General features: G+C 42.5%; 1 protein-coding gene and 1 pseudogene across 1 annotated transcript; one reads left to right on the forward strand and one right to left on the reverse strand.

The window, feature by feature from the left end:
- On the forward strand, window positions 1-1,832 carry LOC117835166 (homeobox-leucine zipper protein HOX15). The gene is made up of 3 exons (XM_034714545.2): window positions 1-602; window positions 707-786; window positions 1,022-1,832. Exons 1-3 carry the CDS (start codon window positions 234-236, stop codon window positions 1,314-1,316), a joined length of 744 nt encoding a protein of 247 aa, XP_034570436.1. The 5' UTR covers window positions 1-233; the 3' UTR covers window positions 1,317-1,832.
- An 11,356-nt stretch (window positions 1,833-13,188) lies between these two features.
- Window positions 13,189-16,889, reverse strand: LOC140221190 (uncharacterized; annotated as a pseudogene).
- Between the last annotated feature and the right edge of the window lie 3,671 nt (window positions 16,890-20,560).

The following is a 20,560-nucleotide window of genomic DNA, read 5'->3' on the forward strand; positions in this document are numbered from 1 at the left end:
ATGTATGGGTGTCCATCCTCCTCTTCTCTCTCCCCCTCCTCTTCTTCCTTCTGCGCCCTCACACACATATTCTCTCCTCCCCCAACCATTCTCTCTCTAGCTCTCTCTCTCAACACATACACAAAAGCGCAGAAGCAGCTAGCGAGCACATGCACACAGGCCATAGGTAAAGCTTTCGCAAGAAACCATTGCTTGCGTTATCTCCCTGACTTAGACAACAGCAGAAACTCTGTATGGAGCAAGAAGAGGTCGGTCTAGCCCTGGGCCTCTCCCTCGGCTCCTCCGGCCACCACGAGCTTAAGGAACAGCCCTCGCCGTCGTCGCGCTCATGGGCGCGGTTGGAGCCGTCGTTGTCGCTCAGCCTCCCAACCAAAGACAGCCGCCTGTCGGCTCCGGTGAGGATTGCTGCCGTGAAGAGAGAGCTGCCGATGGAGGAGGACGATGAGGCCACCGCCGACAGGGCGCTTTACTCGGTGGCGTCGTCGGCGCTGGTAGCGGCTGACGACGACGAAGGGTGCAACAGCCGGAAGAAGCTGAGGCTGACCAAGGAGCAGTCGGCGCTGCTGGAGGACCGCTTCAAGGAGCACAGCACCCTCAACCCTGTAAGCAAAATTATTAAAATATATCGTGTAAAAATTGAATTGTCAGTATTTTTGGTTTGTATTCTCCCCTTTGTTGATGCATGGTTGATGATCTCTCTGGGCAGAAGCAAAAGGCTGCTTTGGCAAAGCAACTGAATCTGAGGCCGAGGCAAGTGGAAGTGTGGTTCCAAAACAGAAGAGCCAGGTTAGTCAGTCATATTCACCTCAAAACCCCTATCCATATCTTTTTTCCTTCCTTTTCCATCATACATATTCTTGCCAATTCTAATATAAAAAAGCAATTCATAAACTCTCTCTGATAGAATTTCATAAACCAATTAATCCATCTTATATTTCCTTTCTGAAAAAAATTATCTTGTACTAATAATCTATTGAACAATAATTAATTAATCTTGATGTGCATGCATGGATTGTTGCAGAACGAAATTGAAGCAGACAGAGGTGGACTGCGAGCTTCTCAAGCGCTGCTGCGAGACGTTAACTGAGGAGAACCGACGCCTCCACCGCGAGCTCCAGCAGCTCCGCGCCCTCAACCACCCCCACCCAGCCACCTTTTTCATGCCCGCCGCCACGCTCTCCATCTGCCCCTCCTGCGAGCGCCTCGCCGGAGCGCCTGCCACCACCACCACTGGTGCAGACCGGCCCAAGGCGGGCGGCGGCCCCGGCCGAGCAGCCCATTTGTTCAGCCCTTTCACCCATTCCACTGCCTGCTGAACGTTGCGTCCATCAATTCACCCATGATTTAGGCAATAGCAAATCATTTTAATCATTATATGTATATATATACATATATTTTTAGCTAGCCATTTTATCTCTGCATCATCGATTATTCGTCATCATGTACAAGCAATTGATTGGCCATAGATTGCATATATTCCCCTCCCCTCCCCCTTAATTCGTTAGCTTTGTTTTTTCACAAGCTAATGAAATACTAGCGTGTGAGGAGGATGGAGCACCACGCATGCATGCATCTAGGGAAAAAAAATGTCTAGCTTGGTGTTGCTGCTGCTATAGGTAGTATTGTGGATGTTGTTGGTGTAGCTATAGCTTTAGTAGTTGTTACTGATGAATTTCCTTTTATTAATTGTCAGTCAGGGAAGTATCATCATTAGATGATGATGACATGACACCACATACACATCCCAGTTTATTTGGATGTGAATTCATGTATATATCCATATGATGTATTTGTTTCACCAACTATATAATATATTGATTTGTTTTGAGAAATTGTGTGTGTGTATGCGTGAACCCGGATAAAGAGAAATTAAATTTTCGTATTGCGGTTGAAGAAATCAATTCTTTTAGTTTTCTAATAAAAATGTCAATTTCTTACAAAAGTCTACATCGATCTGATGATAAATAATACTTTTTTGAAGAAACCAGTTAGAGATTTATATTCGTTTTGTTTTGTTAATATAAAAAAATAAGGGGATCATTCTTACAAGAATAATAATAATAATGATATTGTTTTCGGGTGATGTTCATGATCGAACAATCGAGTTAATCTGTTTAGCGTGTAAACTTTGATTCGGAGCAACTAATATATCCAGATCCCTCTAGTAATAAGGGGAGAGGCACATATTATGTGAGCAAAGACACGAACTAGTCGTGATACACCAAAGGAGGTTGGGCTGTGGTAGTTTAACTTGCGAGGCATGCGTAACATGCATGTGTGGGTGTGCATGCAGGGGGCACAGACAAGCAATGATCTTTCTGTTGAGACACACACCATCCGGGCTCCTGCCTCCCAATCTCTTGGCAATTTCTTGATGACCCCGTCACCTGCGGGGGACGGCATCACGAATCCTCTATGCCAGTCATGCACGTCTGTTCGATGAAAGTCAGTACTCCCTCCGTTTTGAAATATAGGCCGTGACCGTCTCTATCATACATAGTCTCCATTGCACCACTGCTGACTAAAGCGATAAGTATTTCGGTGCAACGGTTGCACGTTGAAATGTGTTTGGAATTAGTAGTAGACTCGTTCAAGGCATGTAAGTTCCCATGGGGCTTCTGTACCTGAGCTATAGTCCATGACATCATCCTTGAGTACTGACAGTCACAGAATATGCAACTTGTGTGCTAGGACCATGAAATTTTGTATGGGCAGGCAGCTCACATGCTTGAGATCCAGAAACCATTTTTCATGCTTTATAAGGCGTTGAGACTGACATCGTCCATGCATACGGATGTCTAGTGTTTGAGTGTGTGGTGAAAAGTCTTGGAAAGGAGGAGGGCTGGAAATAAGCTGGCGTGTAGGGGAAGTCCAGAATGATGGGTAAGTCAGCCAATAATGGCTGATGTAGAATCGCACATTGCTTCTCAGGAATCTTCTCTACGTTGTTGTACTCTTTCAGGAGATTTGAAAATGCTGACTGCATATACCAAGTCTACCAAGAACACCTCATCAATACAGATGCAAGTGAGAACCCACAGAGCGCGGCTTGTCCACGCGGCCAATTCTAGAATCGTATCACAAAAAAAAAATCAGAACCAAATTAATTCCCTAAAAGTCTGATACCCTTTTAAGAAAAGTTCGAGAGAAAATTTGTGCCTAAAAATGATGAGTAAGTCAGGCACATCTGTAGCTCTTCAGGAGATTTGGAAATGTTGAATGTCTACCCTGGACACCTCATCAAGTACAGATGCATGTAGTCAGGGTTCACAATTTCTGCGGAATTTCGCCGAAATTTCACTGGATCCCGAAAAAAGTGTGTACCGGCCAAAAAATTTCAGCCAAATTCATCTCCGGCCCATGACCTGAGCTAATCCGGCCCAAATTCCGTTTCCCCGCCAGCCCACGTGCCATATACCCCCGTCCTAACCCTAAATTGCCCCCAATTCCTCTTGGCTCGGGCTCTGCATTCCTTGCGGCGGCGGCGGCGGCTGCTGCTCTCTTGCTCGCCACTTGGCACCTCTAAATTTTATCTACTGGAATTGTAAACACTGCATGCAGTATAGGCACCTCTAAATTTTTTCCTCCAATAATAACATTGACGAGGATGGATCTAGTGAATTAGGGTTTACCATGGGCGTTTTTTTTTCTACCATCCATACATTCCATGTGTACAGGAAGTAGATATTTGGGGGAAGTAGTTGCCATGTACTCCCTCCGTCCCATGAAGGGTGTAATTCTAGTTTTTCTAGGATAGATTAGTGGTGGTATAAGAAGACTCTAATACCCTCATTTTTGGCCACATGCAATAAGTTTTGGCATGCAAATCAGATTTGACCACTTAATTTAGGTAGGTAGGTAGATTTATTTTCTAGGATTGTACTTTTTTGCGGGATTTTTTCAAAAGGTAGGATCACACTTTTCACGGGATGAAGGAAGTAGTTGTATAGCTCGCGTACATCTTCTAGTCTGTTGTAGTTTGTTGTAACTCCAGATAGATCTTCAATAACTTCTCCCGGATACGCTCAACAATGTAAGCCACGATAGCGGCTCTTACCACCTCTATATTAACAAAGGTGCGGTCCAGAATGGGGTTCAATGCTCCCAACACCTCTGCATTCTTTCGTGGTAATCAGAAGTTCAGAACCAACACATGAAAACAGATCTTATAGATCCAATCCAGGAAAAGTCCATGGCGAGCTTATCTAGTACTGCCATGGTCAACCCGCTCCTTGGCAACGTTGAAGCTGAACAAGATGAACCATGACCTCTGGAAGGCATAGGTTCCTACTGTGGTTTGACAGGCACCTTCACTTGCCTTTTTTCACTCAAATAATTTTTGTTTCAGTTAATATATAGCATACTGAGGGTTCAGGTGGGTCGCTGATGTCTGTGCCTTGATTGGATACTATTGGACTGAAGTTGAGTGGGAGGGACAGGAGAAAAAATTAAAAATTAGTTCATTTTAGACTCATCCCTTCGTTCACTTCCAATCCTCTTGCCTTAGATGGAGCTTCAAAAAGATCGAGGCCAATCTTTTCAAGGCCAATCTGGCTAGCACCTAGTTAGTACACACAAGAGAGTGGACTTGGACTACAGCTAAGGCCGTTGTTTCTAGCACATGTATGCCAAAGTAGTAAACTTCCAATCCATGATGTACAGCCTATTAATTAAGCTCAAGTACCTCTGCTGATGAAGAAAGAAAGGAGCTTATTTCCGCTTGGATATGTCTACTTGCCCAGGTACGACATAGTACAAACACGTGGTTAAAACAACTATATATGTTGCAACTTGCAAGGGCAGCACACGGGTGACACCTAAATAGTCTGAAAGTGCATTAAAGACCAAAAGCAACGTTCTACTGCTAGACATTTTTGGCTTAATTGTATTGGAAACATAAAGAGACCCTTCCCACATAAAGATGAGATCAAATCAAACAATTGATTTTACCATGCCGAAGCCTTTGTCGAGATGATCAAAACGGACGTATGGTTCATTCAATTATGAATCCATATGAGAAAGTTACGATGACCAGAAGATGCCGCTAGCTAGAATTTTGAAATTTTCCGGTAATTAGTGGAAATTTTCAGTAATTAGTAAAATTTCCAATAAAATCTATGTCGAGTTTGTTAGAAATTTCCACCATAATGGAAACTTTCAAATGAAATAGAGTTGTAGGCAAGACCTTTCTACCCTATATAAATATAAATGATGAAGATCATCCACAATTGGTTAAGGACAAATTTATTTTATTTCTTCATTTCCCTCTTTGCTTTTCCAACCCAATTGATGTCCTTAATTATCCTATCTGTGTACAACTTATCAAAATGCCAAGTCTAGGCCAAGCCTTTAGTGCAAGCGCATCTTTCGATTCTTGGTCAGAATCTTAGCCCTTAAGTTGAGTAGGCGCAAATTGTGTAAGGTGCGCTTTGAGCGCCAGCTACTTATAAGGTTGGGATCTATGTCCTAGATCAAGTAGACCCAAAGGCATATCAAGAAGTATAGGGCACACTGATGGAAAAACAGGCATTAGTTCCAGTTGGATAGGCTCATATATCTTGAAAATCCAACCGGGACTAATCTTTCGAGACTAGACCTCCTTTAGTCCCGATTGGTATTACCAACCGGGACTAAAGGAGCCACGTGCATGCGCCTGCATGGCGGCCCCTTTAGTCCTGGTTGGTATTACCAACCGGGACTAAAGACTTTTTTTACCCTGAATTCTTTTCCATATTAATGCTAATTGTTGATTCACTTATATATATACACCTATACATATACATCCTTAGCGTATACTACTTACATGTATATGCTCGTATTGTATGCATGTCGTATATATATTTCATGATAGTATATGCATAATATTAATTATAACTACTTTATATACAATTCTTAGTATATTATACACATCAAACTAAACTAGTATTAATACAATTACTATATATACAATAACTTGCCCTCATAATTCTTAAGATCCTCCCATCGTGATGTTGCTCGGTTTGGCTACTGAATGTCCATCGTAATAAAATTCTCCTTTGGGATTTATCATCTCGTCCACTAGAAATCCTATGAGTGCTTCTTGGATTGCTAAAAGCCTTTCCTTCTCCAAGAGTTCTTCGCGAATCTGCCACATCTGTAATTTGGAAATATGTGAATGTTACACCAACAATTAAATAAAAGGAGTTAGAAAATGATTAATAATTAATAGGTTTATTTTATCTGATAGGACATTGTACCTCACGAAATGGTGTATGTGCTCACAAACGTAGTATCCACATAAATTATTCCCTTATTCCTATCTCAAGCACTTTAGTGGAAAAAAATAAGTTATGAAATATTCGTATTATAGAACATACAAAATGTGCAATCTTCATGCATATCGGAAAAGTTGTACTGAATGTAAGTTTTTCTTTGAATTAATCACAGTGATACTTACGGAATCATTTCCATGCGCTACAAATTAAAATAATGAATATGATACAGTGTTAGGTGAAAATTTAGGAAACAAACTTTTGCATAGAGATAAAGATCCAGAATTATTACAAGTTAAGCATATCTTGAATGTCTTGGTACTCGTCCTTTGGTTTCCTCAGCAAATCAAACACAATAATGTTGCTTTGATCAATCATAATTATAAGAAGAATCCAGTGGTAATTGAGTACATAAATGTTCATATTAGAACTAACTAACATTAATTAGGTAAGGAAACTCATACTTACTTAAAGTGGTAAGGTACTAGTATGTATTATTTGTAATTCTGTTGCTCCAAGAATTTATATATTGCGTCCAATGTAGACTTTGGTTGATCCCGTATCTGCTTTTAGTTAACAAGAGTTGGGTCCATGAAGCTAACATTGAAGTAGGATTCTCGGCGGCACCTCTGAATTTGCATCCTACATAAAATGAAAGACAAAGTTAGTGGGATGAAACACACACACAATAATGAGCTGAGCCAAAATTAACATTTAATAAACACACACTTACAGAACTCAGGCGCTGATAAGAGAGACATCAAGGGCATCTTGATGGTACACTTCATAAATATCCTTGAATTCCAACCACAACAGTTTCTCACCTCCACCAAAAAAATCAATTGGTTTAACAAGTAGTGCGAACAAGACCCTATCATTGGCCGACTGCTCCATGTACCACTGATGGAATTCATACATCTTAGTTGTGAGCTTCCGTACCAATTCAGACCTGATTAGAGGCTTGCCTAACTCAAAGGATCATTTAGGTATAGTCTTTTCTGGTGGTGGCAGTTCGTCTTGCCCTAGAACTTCAGCAAGCGAGAGACCTGTACCTGCTATAAACTTAACGACCTTAATTTGTTGTTCTAAAGGCAAAGTTGCTATTTGTTGAGCTTCTTGATCTGCTTGCTGATCTTGCTGGCCGAGCTAGGGGACAATACGACTGGACGATGACTCTCCTCATTTCTTCTTCTACCAAGACTTAACTAATGAATGATCGTAGTTCGATAGTAACATCTTCTTGACTTCTTTTTTCATGCCAATAAATTTTTTAATTTGGCTGGATCTACTAGCTTAGGCTCCATCTCCTTCGATTTTCATTCTGTAGCAATTTTTTCAATCCACTCCCTCTTCTTCGCTTTTCATTCTGCAGCAATTTTTTCAATCTACTCCCTTACATGTGCTTGCAATGCCTCCTCCAATTCCTCAGGAGTCATATCGCCTGCTAGCTTCTTAATAGGTTTAGACTTCTTTTTTCTTCCTCGGTTCTTTCACCTTTGGCACCATTGGCTTGGAAGACAGTGGTCGCGACTTTTTGACAGGTGCTGCAGGTACTTCCTTGCTCGCACCAGACTTTAGTCCAGGCGCTGCAGACTGTGATCGAGCAGGGGTGTTTTGGTCATCATCGCTCCCGCCTACAGGATTTGATGGTGCTGGAGATGGTGATCGAGCAGGATGCGACAGTCCCGATTGTGACGACGGTCCTGGAGGTGGATGTGTTGGAGATGACGGTCTTGAGTTCTGAGGAGATGGTGGTTGCGGGGGATCTATGGGAAGAAATGATGCCTCATGGCTGGGGATGATGATGTAACATTTGCGCCATAGAATGGTACCGTGAAGTGCATCTCCTAGAGTCCTTTCCCCATCACCTCCCGGGAGGTCGAGCTCTAAGCCTTCATATTTACTATCAGAAATCTGCTCCACCCCAATGCTGGAGTAGAAGGTGGAATCGACATGCTATGGCTTGACTGCCCTAGCAGGATTGGTAAAGCACTTCCGTACGCCACCTGTACATATAGGAGAAATAAAAAAGTTATTAAACTCCTGAGGTGTGGATCAATTGAGATAATTGCATAAATTATATATATGTATACCTTAATAGTGAAGTTGCCAAGTGGTTTGTACAGCTCACATGAGGTGTGCTGAGTGATGTCATCCACAGGGTACCGTTGGTTGTCCTGTGCAACCACGGGTAAGCTTGGCCTATTCTCATCAGGGACCTCTATGGAAGCATAGCTGCTTCAGCATTGAGAAAGGCTGATGACGACGTTGGGATCCGATAGTGCTCCAGATTGGGCCATCTCAGTAACTGCCAAGGACACTCACCGATTAATTTCTTCCTGCATTCTTACATCTTATTCATGCACTTTAGCTTCTAATATGTGCCGTTACCTCTCCTCTTGCTATTCCTTTCTTCTCTTCCAGCTTCTGTACATGTCGATATCCCTACGGAAAGCAAACTTCCATGGAACCACCCCGAAGCCTCGGCAACGTCATGCGTGTTTGGGATTCCCAAGCGCCAAAGTCAGCTCATCGTTCTTTCTATTAGGCTTGAACTTTCTTTGTTTAGAATCTTCAATGTTTTTGATAAGCTTGAGGGCCTTCTCTCGTATTGTTTCGTTGAAAATAATTGTCCGATCCTCAGGGCTAAGGGTGACTCCGTGAGCGTAATACCAATTCTTCGATTGATCGGGCCAGTCAATTGTCATTGGTATGATACCTCGATCGATTAGGTCTTGTTCCATCTTTCTCCATTTGGGAATTGCACTCCTGTAACCACATTGCCCTAGACGATGATGGTACTCCTTTTGGGCATTGTCTGAGTTGACATGAACCTTGTTCGCACTATCTTCACTCCTCTTGTATTCCAGAAATGAGTTCTAGTGATCTCTTAACTTTGGCTAGTCATTAAAATCTGGAGTTTGGCCCTTCTTGATATAGTTGGCATCCAGATTCTTGAAGGTCTGAAATTGGGTTGCCATCTTCTTGAGCTTCCAGTCTTTCACAACTTTTTCATCAACGCCATTAGGAAGTGTGAAGTGTTTCTTGACATTTGTGTCTACGGGAGCATGAATGGATCATCTTTTTTACTCTTCCATTCTCGAATGCTTATGGGCATGTTGTCCCTTAAAATAGTCCCGCATTGACTCATGAAATTTCTAGCGACTTTTTCGGGAGCAATTGGCTGGCTCTCTTTCGTCACTTCGGTTATGTGAAGCCTTCCCTCCATTATCTTTGTACGACCTCACGACTTATTTCACTTCATCGACCCAAAGGGCTAAAAGTTCAAGATTCGTTAATTAGTACATAGTAATAATGAATATGAAGTAATAGATGGGGTAAAACAATGAAAATGATATATACCTCGCCGGAACCTTCCATCATGGCAATGTCTTATTCCACATTGTCATCACCGGACATGTTGAGGAACATGTCCGCCTGGCTACCCTCATCCTCGGTGTAGGTTCTTGGAACGTTTGAGCCACTACCGCCAGCAATAATCTACTCCATTATATACCTTTCATCCTCTTTGTCTCCCATCTCAACTAATAATGACATTAGTTATACACACATGTAATCATAGATACATTAAATTAAAAATTGTATCAAGTAGTACAATTAATGTATAAACATGAAATCATAGAACAATAATAAAATAAAAGAAACTTGTGAAATATACACATGAAACCATACATTAAATTAAACACATGAAACCACACATTAAATTAAACATATAAATTGAAATATACAGTAAATTATATATAGTAATTTTCTAGAATTGAAATATACACATGAAACCATAGATTAAATTATATACACATGAATTGAAATATACAATAAATTAAATTATATAATCTACCAAATATACACATGATTGAAATATACACATTTAAATTAATTTTCTAGGAAGTTCTATTCTTATAAAATATACTAATTTTCTAAGTATATACTGATTTATACAATTTTTCTAAGTATCTAAACTAATTTGTACAATTTTCTATAAGTATTTAAACTAATTTGTACAAATTTTTCTAAGTATTTAAAGTTATTTTTAAAATTTTCCTAAGTATTTAAACTACTAATTTGTACTAATTTTTCTAAGTATTTAAACTAATTTGTACAATTTTTTAAAGTATTTAAGTACCTCGCGGCCGGGCATGCTAGGGGGCACCAGCGCCGGGGCAAAGCGGCGGTGGACGGCAGAGCGGCGGGTCGGTGCGCAGGGCCGGGGGATGGTGGGGTGGCGCCGCGAGATTGATCCATGACGACGACAATGGCCGGTGGCAGTACACGGTTGGGCATTGTCCTAGTACCGCCAGGCTCACGCGCGGTGCCATGCGGTGGCAGAGAAGCCCTCGGCTGGGGAAGGAGGAGGACGTCGGGCCGACAGGGCGTTGCTGGGGAGCCGGGGCATGGAGCAGACGGCAGCGGTGCAGCGACTGGAGAGTGAAAATGATGGCAGAGGAGATGATGGCGGTGACGGATCGAGGTGACGAGAAGGAGGGTCGGGATCGGAGAGGAGGCGGCGCCATCTCCCGACCGGGGTGTGGCGCCACGTGAGGGGAGGCTAAGGGAGGGCACCGGGGGTGCCGCGGCGTGCGGAGGCAAGGGGAGACGATGACATCAAGGAGGACGGGGCGGATGAGGCGGGCCGACGGCGGTGGCAATGACGGGATGACGGCCGGGAGATGGAGCAAACGAGATGGCCGCGAAATCTTCTAAGTGCGGGAGGAGGAAGATGGCGCGGATATTTATACCTCCCCCCATCGGGACTAAAGGGGGGGTCTTTAGTCCCGGGTCGTCTTACCACTCGAGACTAAAGGGGTTCCCACGTGCGGGAGATGAAAATGGACCCCTTTAGTCCCGGGTGGTATTACCAACCGGGACTAAAGGGTATTGTCCCTTTTCACTTCCCAACGATTCGATTAAATTGATTTGTTTTTTTTTATATGTTCTAAATTGATTTTATACTTCTATTATCCAAGAAAAATCATAATATCCAATATTTTCAACATGCAAAAATATATTAAATTATCAAATAATTATTTTTACACTTTATTGATTAAAAAACTCTTGTAATAAATAATTTGATCATGAAAAATTTATCCAATTATTTTAAACATCATAATAATTTTGAACTTGTTCTTGATGGAAGTCCCGATTTCCTCTCCTTTGCATTTCCGCACAACCTTATAATAATTTGATCAAATAATAATGTGATGAGCCGATGAGCCAAAACTCACACAAAGGATGATCATATCTAGTGCATTACATAAATGAGTTTTTCATATCATTAAAATATAATAGAAATGTTTTATATATGACCATAGAGTATTACAATGTACCATTAAAAAACTTCTTCTTTGGCTAGCATAATGCTTGGGTCAACTTCGACAGCGAATGGAGGCATTAGATTGGTTTGTTTGTCCTCGACTCCCATGATTTTTTTTTGCCTAGAAGAACTATGTGGCTAAGTACGAAGCCTCTTCTTTGGATAGCAGATGCTTGGGTCAACTTCGACAGCGAATGGAGGCATGCCATCAAATTGTTCATAATCATCAGATTGGTTTGTTTGTCCTCGACTCCCACAATTTTTCTTTTACCTAGAAGAACTATGTGGCACTTTGGGTCCCATGGTTTTCTTTATCTTCTAAATTTTTCTTGGGTTTGCTAGACATGTCCTTCACATAGAAAACATAATGCACATCATTGGCAAGGATGAATGGTTCATCATTGTATCCAGTGTTGGTCAGGTCCATACTGATCTTTCGTTACGCCACCTCTAGTCAGCTTCACCCATTGGGAACGAAACAGAGGGATGTTCACTGGTCCGTATTCGAGTTCCCATATCTCCTCTACGAAACCATAGTACGAGTCCTTGCTCCCGTTGCTGTCTATGGCATCTATACGAACACCATTATTTTCGTTGGTGCTTGCTCCCGTTGCTGTCTATGGCATCTATACAAACACCACTATCTTGGTTGGTGCTTTTTTGGTCTTGAGCTTTCGTGTAAAATGTATAGCCATTTATCTCGTAACCTTGGAGTTTCACGATTGTGCTAGAAGGTCCCCTAGCTAACCAAGCGAGTTGTTCGTGAATTGTGGAGTTACCCATAAGGTATTGACGCAACCAAGAGGGAAAATGTAACACCAAAAATTCCATCATGAAAATAATATAAGCAACAAGTGTGTTTAGTCTTTCTTTTCTAAGGACTAAATAAATTACTTTAATTAAATTACGGTCTTTAATAAATGAAAGAGCACTTGAATTTAATTTTAGAGGCAACAAGTGCTTGATAGGGTTTTATCTTTCATTTTGGTTTTGTTTGAGTGTGTTTGCAAGTTTAAAAATAAAATAAAATCTCGTTTTCCTTTCCAATCCAACTAGTAGGCCCAATCTTTCCATCTCTTTCTTTTGGCCCATCTCGCACTAGCCCAATTTCCCTCTCTCCCCTCCTTTTTCCTGCACCGGCCACCTCCCTTCTCTCTTTCGACCCGCTAGCAAAACCTCTTCCACCGGCCCAACTTCCCGCTGATAGCCTGGGCCCACTCATTAGGTTGTTCTTCAATCTTCAGCCGCACCAGCTCCTCCCGCCTGGCGCCACCGGCAGCGCCTCCCCACCTGCCCAAGCCCCTTCAGCTCCTTGCGCCGCACCTCCACGCGCACGCGCCGCCCTCCGTTTCCCCTTTCCCTTCCAGTAACTGGCGGATCTCCACTCCCATGGCCATCAATGGTCGGCCGACCATTGGCCTCCCTCAGACGCCCCTTCTGCTCCTCCTCGCGTCCTATAAAACCCCCCAATCGCCTCCACCCGAGCTCCCCTTTCCGTTTCGCTGCTCACCCGCCACTTTCTCGCGCCATATCGCCACCACCGCCGTTGGGATCTTGCTCGCCGCCGGTGTCTGTGTGCTGCTTCTGCCACCTCTTTCCAATGAATCAACTGCCGGTGAGAACTCTAGGAACATCCCTAAGCTCTTCCCTCACGTTTCCCCTCGTCACCTTGGTCCCCAGCTTGCCGGAGTGCTGGCACGCCGGCCAGCCGAACTCCCTGCGCAAGCACGCGAGGTTGAAAACAGGGATAAGTCATTTTGCATTCTACCCCTTGGAGTTTCTGTTTGTTTAAGTTCTTATTCCTTGTGTCTTGCAATCTTGTAGATAACCCCTGCAAAAACTTGCATTCCTTTATTTTAACCGGAGCCATGTAATTTTTCATATCTAACCCCGTGTTTCTTTGTTTTCGTAGGCACTATTCGTAGAGTCTTGTGAAACTTCCTTGCTAGCCCCTGAAATCTATAGTTAATTCTGTTTTAGCCCCTAAAACTTGTTTACTCCATATCTTCATCGTTTTAACTCCGATTTCAGCGATTCTCGCGCTCACGCGACTGTCTGTGCATGAACGTTAGTTTTAGGAGTTTGTTTTTAGTCTTTTGTCATGTTTGGTGTACTTTTTTATTTATTGGTTGTTTTGCTTGTGTGATCGTGTAGACGAAGTGCCGTTCGAGGAGTCTCAGGAGCAGCCGCCGTTTGAAGAAGAGTTCCCTCTGTTTGCCGCGGAAGGAAAGTGGTTATCTCCCCCTGCATATTCTTTTTTGACCCAATAATATCATGATTCATCACTTTATTTATTTCCTGTATGTGCATAATTTGACGGGAATTCCTACTAAGGACTTACCTAGTTTTTAATCCTGATCCTTGAACACATGTTTAATCATGTTGGGTAGAATTGCTTAGTTGCTTAATTTTGGGATGGTAATAATATTTTTGAGAATATTAATCATGACCTTTATTTATGGTATACCTGTGTTAAGACAAGATCACTTGATTTAATCAGAACATGGAGAATCACCCAGGAAAACAGTACAACCACAAGAATTACCATGGCTCTGATCTTGGCTAATTAATTAGAAACTCTAGTTTGAAGCGGTCTTACAGAAAGGGCAAAAGGGTTGGCGGTATATGGGATATAACACCCGCTCTCTTGAGGAGTGGGCTTCGCTAAGACACTGTACCCACTAGGGGGCTGTTATATTCTGCTTCCGATCCGGAAACCTTAGCAGACTACTTCTTACTAGGGAATCTTTGTAAAGACCTTGTAGTGTTCCTATGCAATCACACCTCAAAAGTGTGGTATTGTGCCTGGCCCGCACAGCATGGTTGGGTCCAAAGTTATTTTGAACTTTTACGCGACTTGTGGGTAAAGATGTGCAACCTCTGCAAAGTGTAAAACTGATATATCAGCCGTGCTCACGGTTAAGAGTAGCCTGGACCCTCACATGATAATTGATCTTAAAGATGAGAATAAATCGTGGTTCCTTGGTTTTGGATAATGTTAATGCTTTATGCCTAAGTGGGTTGGTATAAACTTACATTTAGTAAATAGGTGCTATTAATAAAATTTGACCAACTAAAATGCAAACCGCTTATAGCCTTTGAGCCTCTCCTTGTGAGCCTTGCATGCTTCCCCCACTTGCTGAGTACCAACCATAAGTGTACTCACCCTTGCCCAAATGCTGTTTAGAAGCTTGTGACGATGCGGAGTTCTTCGACAACTTCGAGGAGTTCTAGGCAGACGTTCACCAGTCAAGCCTATGGAGAAACTTCGCTGTGTGTGTGCGTGTTAAGTTATCAGTGAATGATTAAAAACCTTCGTGTCTACCTCTCGGAGTGTAATAAGTTATCTTTTGTTCTATTTATGTTTTGAACACTATCTTTGATGTATTCACTTATGAAGTCAACATATGTGTGAGAACGGATCTTGGCACACATATGCGATGCATTTGGTTTTGTCCAAAAATCGGGTGTGACAGAAAAGTATCCATGTGATGATGTATAATCCAGGCATCAGATTTCATCGGGTAGTGGGAAAATAGAATCTACTTGTGTTCCTCGATATACGGAACCACATAGGATGATTATTGCAGAACCGTGAAGTGTACTTTATGGAACAAATCACTATCATTGCTCAAACTTGATTTCCTTCCAAGGGTGTCCTTTCCCCATAGCCTCCCCTCATGGTGTGATACTGGAACCTCAATCAGATTAATTGAGTCAAAAAAAATTAACACAAAACTCAATGACCTCCTCTGTTCCATATCCCTTGGCGATGCTTCCTTCTAGAAGGGCATGATTAAGAACATAGTTTTTTAGACTGACATGAACCTCTCAAAAGGCTACATATTATGCAGGAATACTGGACGAAGAATAGTAATCTCTTTGACTAGGTGAACCAAGAGGTGCGTCATAATATTGAAGAAGGGTGACGGAAATACCAACACAAAGTTGACAAGACATTGTACCACATCATTCTGTAGTTTTAGTAGCTTGGTTGGATCGATTGCCTTCTGGGAAATTGCATGGAGAAATGCGCATAGGTTTACAAGCGTCAATCATACATTCTCTGATAGAAGACCCCTCAGTGCAATCGGAAGCAACTTGGTCATCAACATGTGGCAATCATTGGCCTTTAGATTTGTGATCTTCTTTTCTTTCATATTTATTATTCCCTTTATATTCGAAGAGTACACAGATAGAACCTTGATACTATTCATGCAGTCAAACATGCTATCCTTCTCTTCCTTGCTGAGAGTGTAATCGGCACGATGTAAGTAGTGTTGTCCTTTATCTCTTTTTTCCGCATGTAGGTCATCTCGTTGCTTCATACGTTTCAGGTCTTGTCGTGTTTCCAATGTATCTTTTGAGTTACCATAACAACCTAGGAAGCTTAGCACGTTTACGCAAAGATTCTTCATCAGGTGCATCACGTCTATTGCAGTGCGGACCTCTAGGATTTCCCAATAAGGTAGCTCCCAAAATATAGACTTTGTTTTCCACATGGGTGCATGTCCGTTATCATTGTTCGGAACAGGTTCGCTACCAAAATCCTTTCCAAAGACTACCCTTACATCCTTTATCATCTCAAATACACGTTTTCCATTACAGTGTGTGTGTTTTTTACGATGGTCTGCCACCCCTTTGAAATGGATCCCTTTCTTTCCTAATGGGTGGTTAGCAGGAAGAAATTGATGATGACCCATGTACACGACCTTCCTACAGTGTTTCAAAGATATGCTGTCTGTGTCATCTAAACAGTGGGTGCAAGCCTGATATCCCTTGTTTGTCTATCCTAAAAGGTTACTCAGTGCAGGCCAATCATTGATGGTTATGAACAACAATGCTCATAGGTCAAAGCTATCTTGTTTATCCTTATCCCAAACATGTACACCTTCTCCCTTCCAGAGCAGTAAAAGTTCATCAACCAATGGTCTTAGGTACATGTCATTATTGTTGCTGGGTTGTTTTGGACCTTGGATAAGCACCGACATCATAATGAACTTCCGCTTCATGCACAGCCAAGGAGGAAGGTTGAACATACATAGGGTCACAGGCCAAGTACTATGACCACTACTCAACTCACCAAATGGATTGAATCCATCAGTACTTAAACCAAACCTTATGTTCCTTGCATCACTTTCAAAGTTCAGGAATGCTGTATCAATTGATCTCCACTGGGCCCCATCAACGGGGTGTCTTAGCATGTCATATTGCTTACGTTCTTCTTTGTACCATCGCATTAACTTAGCATTCGCCTTGTTTCTGAACAAACACTTCAAACATGGTATTATAGGGAAATACCACATGATCTTCGAGGGAACTTTCTTCTTGGGAGGCTATCCCTCAACATCACTAGGATCATCTCACCTGATCTTATACCGCAGCTCTCCACACATAGGACAAGCATCTAATTTCTTGTATTCATCACCACGATAGAGGATACAGTCATTAGGGCACACGTGTATTTTCTGAACCTTCAATCCCAGAGGGCAAACAACATGCTTGGCTTCATATGTTGTGGATGGCAATTCAGTATTATCGGGAAACATGTTTTTTACAATTTCAATATCCCCCAGAATGCCTTATCGGACACACCATTTTTTTGCCTTCCATTGCAGCATTTCCAGTGTGGCATCTAGTTTTTATGCCCCTGCTTGCAATATGGGTACAACAATTTTTTTATTATCATCTATCATATGCTGTAAATTTTCTAATTCTTTCTCACTTTCGCAGTCTCTCTGTGCATCCCGTAATACCTGACCAAGATCATCAATAGGGCCATCTTCTGCAAAGTCTTCTTCATTAGCCTCGTCCATTGTAGTATCTACAAAAGCTTGACCTGCAGCCCAGTTTGAAAAGTTGTTATCATCCTCCTCTTTTTTGCCGTCTTCCATTATAACCCCTCTTTCACCGTACTTGGTCCAAACCAAATAGTTAGGTATGAAACCGTATCCAAACAAGTGGCTGTAAAGAGTCCTCTAGGAATAGTAGTCCTTCTTGTTACTGCATTGGAAGTATGGATAACATATGAATCCCTTCTCTTGCTTGTTGGCTTTGGCCACTTCGAGAAAATAATGCAAGCCATCAACGAACTTCTTGGTCCATCTGTCCGTATTGTATATCCATTGCTGGTCCATCTGCATCATATTACGTGAAAATGGACATAGTTCTTCGTATTAGATAAAGAACTTTATTAATATTGATAATTTACACCAATCAACCTTCATAAAGATAAAAACAATTCATATGAAAATTACATCAATCAACCTTCATATCATTCACTAGGTCGACAAAAAGAAAAATGCTAGAATTCTGGAACAAGACAATAAAGACATATATACACTAAAGATTACAAACGCTCCTAGTGAACTTCACGTAGTCAATAATCCTAAAATAATGGTACAACATAGCAGAATGTTCGCCCTCCAAGCCATCTCTGCACATGACTCAATCTTCTCCAAAGTCTATGGAGAGTCACCTCCGCTCCTCCAGTACAAGAAAATAATGGTAGAACAGAAGATCTTCGAGTCCACATACTCTGGCTGAATATCATAAAGGAATCTTGAAATAATTGTCCAAACATATTTTGGAGCAAGTGCCATATTTTCATAATAGAAGTATGGTGGTACACAATAGTCTATCCAGGCAAAAGATCTATTCACTAAGCATAGCCCATTTTGGCAAGCCAAAATCAACCAAAAGCCGATGGATCAAGGTCAGTGAATAAATCTCTACCTCTACCTGAACAGGCTATTGGGTCACCATACTTCTATTATGAGAATGTGGCTTCAAAAGGTGTTTGGAAAACTATTTCTAAATTATTTTAGGATATTTAGCCAGAGTTTGTGGACTCGAAGTTCTTCTGTTCTACCATTACTTTTGGATTTTTGACTCCGTGAAGTTCACTATGGAGCGTCTGTAGGCTTTAATATATCTTTGTTATCCTGTTCCATAATTCTAGCATTAAGTTGACCGGTGTAATTTTCATGTCACTCAAATTTAACATGCAAACTATTTATTTACCTAATTTTATTGCAACGACTAAATATTAAAAACACATTTACTCTATTTTTTCTCATACCTAATATTGATCAAGTTCTTTATCTAATACAAATCATATATAACAAGCAAGCTATCCATCAAATTCTAGCTCAAAAACATATATAAAGACAAAATTCTCTCCATTCTCCCTGATTCTAAAGAACTCATTTTTCTCTATCTCTAAAGCATAAAATAAAGCATAATAACAATAAATGAAGGGACATTTACAACACTTTGGATGAGTGAAATCCCCATGAAAATGAGGGAAAAAATCGAGCAACACCTCTCTAAGCTTGCTTGCTCGCCATGGAGAAGGAGCCCGAGCTCTCGGTCTGATGAGTGGCTCGAGGGGGGGAGAAGGGAATTTTTATAGGGCGGACGTTTAGTCCCGGTTGGAAAAAACAACCGGGACTAAATGCCTCTCATTAAGTTCCGGTTGGTGTTACCAACCGGTTGGTAACATACCAACCAGGACTAAATGAGAGGCCTTTAGTTCCAATTTATTTTTCCAACCGGGATTAAATGCCCTACCAGATTCTCTCATCCATCCTAGCTGTTACAATTGGTACTAAAGGGGGAGCTTTAGTCCCGATTGATATTACTAACAAGGACTAAAGCTCTCATCGGATGTGGCCGAAGGTGGTGGCCATTTGATTCTGGACTAAAGATCCTTTAGTGCCGGGTCAAAAACGACTGACACGTATGGAGCTGGATGGAAGGGCGTTTCTCTACCGGTGGCACGTAGGTAGGGAAATCATCAGATCAGAAGAGTGACTTTTAGTTTGATTATTATTGTTTTAAGAGATACGATCGACCATCTCATTTATTTCATATTTGTGAATTTCTGAACTATGTAAGCAGCCGGCTACGTTGCTATCTAAATCAATTTAGTGCAGGGCAAATGGTAAACAGCATATACAGTTAGCGGTAGAAAATTGTGCTTAAGTGGGTTCAGAGATAGGGTTTGGATAAGGAGAGGGAAATCAAAACAATATTTCCCTAGGCATGTGAATTTTAGGATCAGTCTGGGCCATGCAAAAGCCCATCTTTCTTTAGGTACAGAGTTTCTGCCTCTGCCTTGGCCAAGAACATCGGTACTCCGGGTATATCCATCCAAGCGAAGGCCCCCACAATAAGAGGCTGTAACGAAGGGAAAGAAGGGGATGTAAAACCAGGTGACAAACAATGAAAGGGAAGTCAGGGACGACTGCTTTGAATGCCATAATTAATTCCAGCATAATCCAGTCTCAAGATCCAAGAAAACTCCACAGTAGTAAACTTTTTGAATTAAATACACTAGCTAATTGATGGACGCCATGATCAGCGAGCACGATCAGAGAGGTGCCATGGCAGGCAGGCGTGCGAGAAGATCACGCTCGTAGGTGCAGTATCTGAAGGGCACCACCGCCTCCATGCCCCTGCTGCTCCGCTGCACCGTGCACACCACCTCCTCTGCCTCCAGGTCGAGCACCAGCAGCCCCACGCCGGCCACTTGCGCCGCCACCGCGCCGCTCCTCTCCCCGGCCCACTCCAGCTGCATCATGCTGCGCAGAATCCACGTCGGCACTGTGAGCGCCGGCTGGATGACCGGCACGAACCTCTCCACATCCACCGCGGCACGCCGCGTCCACTGCCCAGCCCGTAGCACCCAGACATTGATCACCAGCCCCTGGGCGACCAGCAGGCTCAGCTCGCCGTCCGGCGACGACGCCAGCAGCTGCTGCTTCGGGCCGCAACAGTAGTAGTGCGGGAACAGGACGTGGTAGGGAGGGAGCAGCACCGTGCCCACCTCCCCGGTGCCGGCGTGGAACGTCAGGACGGTGCGGTTGTCGGTGCAAAGCCAGTGGAGGACCTCGCCGCCGGCGCCGAGGATCACCGGGGACGGCCGCACCACTTCGCAGGCCTGAGGTCGCCCGGAGCGAAGGCGTCCGAGACA

Source organism: Setaria viridis, chromosome 9, assembly GCF_005286985.2.
Source record: "Setaria viridis chromosome 9, Setaria_viridis_v4.0, whole genome shotgun sequence".
NCBI lineage: Eukaryota > Viridiplantae > Streptophyta > Magnoliopsida > Poales > Poaceae > Setaria > Setaria viridis.

Coding starts and splice junctions, on each gene's coding strand:
- LOC117835166 (XM_034714545.2), top strand. CDS start 234: ATGGAGCAAGAAGAGGTCGGTCTAGCCCTGGGCCTCTCCCTCGGCTCC. Junction 603..706: donor AGCACAGCACCCTCAACCCT/GTAAGCAAAATT, acceptor CTCTCTGGGCAG/AAGCAAAAGGCTGCTTTGGC. Junction 787..1,021: donor TTCCAAAACAGAAGAGCCAG/GTTAGTCAGTCA, acceptor GGATTGTTGCAG/AACGAAATTGAAGCAGACAG.